The following is a 6,327-nucleotide window of genomic DNA, read 5'->3' on the forward strand; positions in this document are numbered from 1 at the left end:
TGGGAGAAAATTTTACCAATTCACTTGCTGTAGTAGTTATCACTGTACCTTGGGGTATTATCTGGTACCATGGTATCAGCCTGAGGAAATCACACATTCTGCTGTGGAAGCGGTTTGTGTGTCTGCTGCTTAATTTTTATCTTTGTATCTCCTCCTTTCCTCTCCCTCTAATTTACACATTAGACTTTCTGGGCCATGTCTCCGTTCTCTCTGGTTGCCAAAAAAAAAAAAGTATAGTCCTTCCTGGATTTTTTTTTTTTAAGGGAGGAATTTCTAAAAGATGATTGAGGAAATATGCACAGTAATTCTGAAAAAGCCTATCCCCATTTTTTTTTTTTTAATAAAAAGCCTCAACGTGCAAATGACCTAAACCACATACATGCCTGATAAAGAATTCTCCATGTTCTAGTCTCCTCTCCAATGGACACCTACAGGGGCTACACATGTCAATGCCGCCTTTCTCCTTTCGACAAAGTAAGGTCCTAAGCATTATCCTGTGATAATATTACTCAGAAAGCGGGGTGCTTGTGCTTCAAGCCTAGGCCACCCCTTGTATGCTAAAGCTGAGAACCGGAAGGTTCAGGCAGGGCTGGGGGCAGAGGAAGGCTCGGCAGCGCCGGGGCGGCGGCTGTTCCTGCGGTGCTCCAGCCGCAGGTGGATGCAGGTTGCTCTTCCCCCATCCTCAGCACTTCTTCCCGCAGCCTCTCCGCAGGAAGCGAGAAGAGGGGGCCCGGGCGGTGCCCGAGGGGCTCCGCCGTCGCCCCGCCCGGCTGCGGGGGCCGGTGGGACCGGGGGCTGCCGGGCCGGGGACTCCCGGCGCCGGGGGCGGCGCGGCGGCGGCGGCATCCCCATCCTCCTCCCCCTCCCTCTCTCCCTATCCTTTCCTCCCTCCCTCCGCCTCTTTCCTCCCTTCCCCCAGGCGCCCTCTGCACTTTCTTCTCGAACCACCCTCGTAGGCAAACTTTGATGGGGAACCTCGCACCGCGCTGGAAAAATGCCGGTTATGAAGGGATTACTGGCACCCCAGAACACCTTCCTCGACACCATCGCCACCCGGTTTGACGGCACACGTGAGTCCGGGCTGGGGCAGCGGGCTCAGAAAAGGGGCTGTAGGGAGGGCACCGTGCGCACAATGGGAGCCTCCTGCCTCCCATCGGATGACAGGAGTCTTCTGCCTCTTCGGAAGGGGTTTTCTTGGTACCAGAAGCCAGCAAGGAGGAGGGTGAGGCGAGGCAGCTCCCAGCTTCTCCTACTCTCCTGCTTATCCTCAGCTTTTCAGGTGAGGAGGATGCTCGGTCCCTTCTCCTCCCGGCCCCCTGCGCGGGGGCTGGTTCCGGCAGCCGAGCTGTTGCTGGAGCTAGGATCGCTGTAGGAAAGTTGTGTTCTGGGCTGCAGATTCTCCTCCAGGGCACCGGAGAGGCTGAGGGGAAAAAAGCAGGTTTCAGAACCTGGGCAGGGCTTTGTCAGGAGGTTAGGGGATTTTTTTTTTTTTCCCTCTCCTCCCCCCGCTCAACATCACCCTAAAAGCTGATTCCCTGTAGAAGGGGTTCAGCAGCGGCACAGCAGGAGGTGCAGGAGGTTGTTGAGGAAGAAAGGACGGAACAACCCTTCAGCGGCAGCGTCTAGGTGCAGCACCGCGGACAGGGCCCGGCCGGGCGGCAGCGCCGCTCCGCGCCCCACCGCGCCCCGCTCCGCCAGCGGCGCTCTCCTTGGTCCCTCTCAGCGGCTCCCCTGCAAGGAGCTGCCTCTGCTGGGAGAAGTTGGCTTGCCGTGGGGTTAGAAGTTGTCTCTGTCTTGAGTTTTGCTGCTTCTTTAATGGGGTTCGCTTGCATTATTATTTTTTTAAATAAAGAAAAATTGGACTTTGGAAGATTCCTTTTAAACAAATAAATCTAGAGATCCAAAGTGAAAGGAAATAAATAAATAAAACTGTGGTTTTGAGTTGCTCTCAGCTCTTTCCTGAGTGAAAACATTACAATCTAACTGGTTTGGTACCTTTTTGGTTATATCTCTTGGCATTTTCTCAATGTTTCGGTTAGGTTGTGATTAAGACACTGAACTATAATTACTGTATTGATAAGTTGAAAAGTGTCAAGAAAATATGCGGTCACTGAAATCAATTGCAGAGAAACATAGAACTGTACTACAACTGCTCTGCTAGTCTGAGGATATGTAGCTAATTGTGATTCAGGGTGTATGTAATTGGTACTTGATTATAAAGCAATCCCTTTTAAGACTACTTAGATGTACCTTTAAATTCCTTTAAATAAACTACTCAAAGTCCTTTCCCCTCACCTCTCCACCTTTTTTATTTCTCTAAATCACATGGGTATTATTTTCTGCACATTGAAGCATGACACTCTAATAGGAGTTTTGTTGCTGATACTGTTATTTGCCAGAAAAGTAGTTCTTCCCTGCTTTGTGCTCAGGACCCTCCCTCCTTTCAAGGGCTTCATTTCAAAGGATAGAGTACAGCCTGTGAGCTGTACACGCAAACATTTCACCAATTCCCTTTTCTTCTAAAAATATCCAGTTGAACAAACAACTTTAATGATGATGTGCAGCTGTTTTACTTCAACAACAACAAAAAATTAGAAAAATGTCGAATCTTTGTGTTCTCAGTGACACAAATGGAGAAGTGTGGCAGGAAGTTTATCACTTAGCTGAATTCTATGAGCAAATGTAACTGCTTTCTTTAAGCAATAATTCCACTAATCTTCATGGTGTCAGCTGGGCCAATCTTTTCTTAAGCAACAGAAAACAGGACCCATTGTCCTTCTTCAAAATCTGTAAAGCTAATAACTGATCTACTTTTTCATATATTGCATTAGAAAAATAATATAATTTGGTATTTATGTACATTAAGAAAATATAGCATGTCATGTTTTTATTATAGGCAATTATGTGTTGCTTTGTAAGTAGAAATTCAAAATTTGGTCTAAATATTAAACAAGCTAAATTTAGAACTTGTCATTGTGTAACTATTCACACGTGAAATATTCACAGAAGTTCACAAAGGAAGACTTATTAGCTTCACAATCAGACATATAATAAAGATAATAGAAGTTGTGGAGGATGACACTATTCTATGGAAAACCAATGTGACTCTCAATCTACAAAATTACATCTCTTTAGAGGGTTAGGGTAAAAAAAGAATCAACTTAATATTCCTAAAGTCTTTTTTGAAATGAAGTTATGCAAATCAATTTACATCATTATTACATTTAAAATCTTCAGAAACAGTTCACCTCCTTTATTGCTTTGATGTGTTTTTTCCATAAAAGAGATATATTTAAATATAAAAATATGTATTCTTTAACTGACGAGATTTATTATTGTTTCAAATAAAGAAAAGAAGGTTTGCAAAATTTATATATTTATACGAGCATCAGGAAGAAACAATAAAACATATATTTTTTTTTTCATTTAAATGTTCTTGGTGGTAGTACTGAGGTTGTTCAGGTGGCTAAAGCTAGGAGTAATAATGATGGCTAATCCTCACAGGAATCCGTCCCACATTTTACTAGTTTTATAAGTGATATGGACTATGAAAGGAATATAACTGATAAATAACACTCAAACTGGGAATGTTTCATAAACGACTTTGACCTTCTACACAATGATATTTACTGTTAAAATATAGTTTTGTGTCAAAAGGCTTTTTGTTTTGTTTTAACATAGTCTGTAGTTAACAGACCTCCTTTCATTTTAAGCCTCTGGGAAGGATATATTATGTTGTCATCAGTGATAGACTAATCCACCAATGCATCTTTAATCCAGAAGAGGGATAATTCTAATTCTGGGCAACAGTGCAAGATAGGATTCCAGATAAAAGATAGATTCCAGATAATATTAGAAAATATTCTTTGCTTTCTACACAACTTTTCAAAATTCATTCAACTCTTTCAATTTTTCTATTGCAATGATTTCTATCTAATTAACAATTATAAATGACTATTAAAAAACTGCAAATATCAAAAAAGCCTAGATAAAGGAACTGTTTGACCATTATTTCATCTGTTCAGAATTCTCACAGCAATTGTTTTATATTGTTATACACATGTTACAAATACTTATGTTTTACATGTCAAAACAGTGCTAGACAAAGATTAATGTTGGTGTGAGTCCTGGATATTCAGGATGTCACTGAGATCTACATCTGCAAAGTTGCCATTACCTGCATTGCGTACATGGTAGAACAATATTAAGGATCTGCATATCTGGATTTTCATGACAGAGCTCTTGGATCTGTTTATGTGCTATTATAATTTTACCTTCATACAACTCTGAACTATTTTTTGTGTTCCTGACATTGGAGTTGAAGTCAATGTTTTCTCAAAGGGCTATTTTTTTTTTTTCCCCCTTGATACCTAACCACCAGATCATCTAAATGCTTTTTGCCCCCTCTGTTAGCAAGGGGTTTATGTGGTAATTGCTCTCTAAGGAAAAGAAAACAAACAAACAACAATATCAAATGAATAGTTTTTTAAAATATAAATATACATATTTATATATTTTTTCCAGATTTACAAGACAAAATACTGTTTTCAAGTGTTCAAATATGTCATGTATACAGCTATAATTAAAACTGAAAATATTATGCTTGTAAATGTCTGAAATAAATAATTAAAACTTTTGAATGGAAAATTTAGATGTTTTTGATTCTAAGCCTAATTTAGGTTAAGAAAACCATTCAGAAATGGTTGCATGGTGTGAAATTCTCTATTACATTTTAATGTTTGTATGTGTGTGTTTTATATGTATATATAATCCCTATATATTATTTAAGTAGGTAAATCCACACAAGAGGTGGTTGTTTCTGCAAATTTGTGATGCTTTCTCAGTGAGCAAAGCTAACAGATGACCTCATCATTTTGTGTGTGTATGTATAAATATATGTAAAGTAATGGTGATTTTGTATATGGTTATACTATAAAATGACTGAAGTTCTATAATTATCTCTTGTCTATCAAATATATTCAGTTTCCAAATTGTGTACTTCCACATCCTTATAAACAATTTCATATGATCACTATAATCTGAAGATCATGCTGAGTTAATTCCTTCTTGCTCACTGCCAATGGTGATAAATTTGATAATTCCCTATTTGTAGAATGACTTCTATGTTTCATTTTGTTTCCAATTGAAAACTTGCTCAAAGATAAGTTACTGGAACTTTGAAAATGAACAGCAATTTTCGTAATACATTTTTGCCCTTACCAATTGCATAGATTCAGTTTTCCAGTTGCTTTAGTCAACCCTAGAAGGGCTTGAAAGGTACTTGATGGAAACATACAGATTAAGTATATCAGAAGTGGTGTTAGTGTGTTTCCATTGTCACTATGGGTTTCCACCATGTCATCTCTTTTGAATAAACCATGGTTGGTACAGAACAGAAAGCTGGTATATATGATGATATTCCCAGGTTACAGCTTGTTTGTATTCCTTCCTCCACCTCTTCTTCCCCATCATTTGATTTCTATCTCATTAAAAATAAATAATATATATATATATACAAAAGGCTAATGTCTGCCATGTTGACACAAGGCAGTGACATTTTCTGATACTCTGTAACCTAATCCTGTATCTCATTCAGGTTAAATCCTCTCTAGACTAGACAATGTGATACTTAATCATAACATCATTATTACAAGAAATTAAGAGGCCACTTCTTGACTATTGGTGCTACCCAGTAGTTTTCTACAAAAAAAAAAAAAAAAAAAAAAAAAGGAATTGAAACAGTGTCAAGCATAGGGAAGCAACAGTTGAGCTTTCTGGGGGAGGACGTCATTGACCGAAATCTATGATTAGAGTGGTTCACCTCAAAAAGAAAAAGTGTGTGACCAGACAAATGAAAGACTTGAACTATGGAAATCATTGATTAATGCCAAAGGCTTCCAAAAGGTGACAGTGGAAAAGCTGGTGAGCTGTCCCCTCTAACTCTGAAGGAGTGGAAGTGTAGTGAAAGATGGTCTAGTTCTTTCTGACACAGATGCAATTAGTTGGCATGAAGGAAATTTCCAAAACTATTATTCCCTAAACATTTGTTTGGTCATTTCTTAGGCAGACTATTCTGCCCTTTTGCTTATATATTTGGACAGGTAAATAATGTTTTGTTTTGAATGAATCATATATTTGTCACTACAAAAATATACTGTCAATGCAGGAGAAGATCTTTCTTGTGTTTTGCTCAGAGCACAAAGAAAGCAAATACTTTCCTTTCTGTACTTGTTCCTGTAAGACACAGTCCATGATGTATCTCACTGCAGCTTTGTTACTCAAAAAAAAAAAAAAAAAAAAAAAAAAAGTGAATTTGAATAGAACCCA

The 6,327-nt window shown here is 39.2% G+C and overlaps 1 protein-coding gene across 1 annotated transcript in view; it reads left to right on the forward strand.

The window, feature by feature from the left end:
* Positions 1-911: 911 nt before the first annotated feature.
* Positions 912-6,327, forward strand: part of KCNH8 (potassium voltage-gated channel subfamily H member 8) — a 194,115-nt gene continuing 188,699 nt past the window's right edge. The window contains exon 1 of the mRNA XM_035316085.1: positions 912-1,070. Within this exon, the coding sequence (XP_035171976.1) occupies positions 995-1,070 (76 nt within the window). The 5' untranslated portion in view covers positions 912-994. The remainder of the gene's footprint in view (positions 1,071-6,327) is intronic.

This window comes from Oxyura jamaicensis, chromosome 2 (genome assembly GCF_011077185.1).
Source record: "Oxyura jamaicensis isolate SHBP4307 breed ruddy duck chromosome 2, BPBGC_Ojam_1.0, whole genome shotgun sequence".
Classification (NCBI taxonomy): Eukaryota; Metazoa; Chordata; class Aves; order Anseriformes; family Anatidae; genus Oxyura; species Oxyura jamaicensis.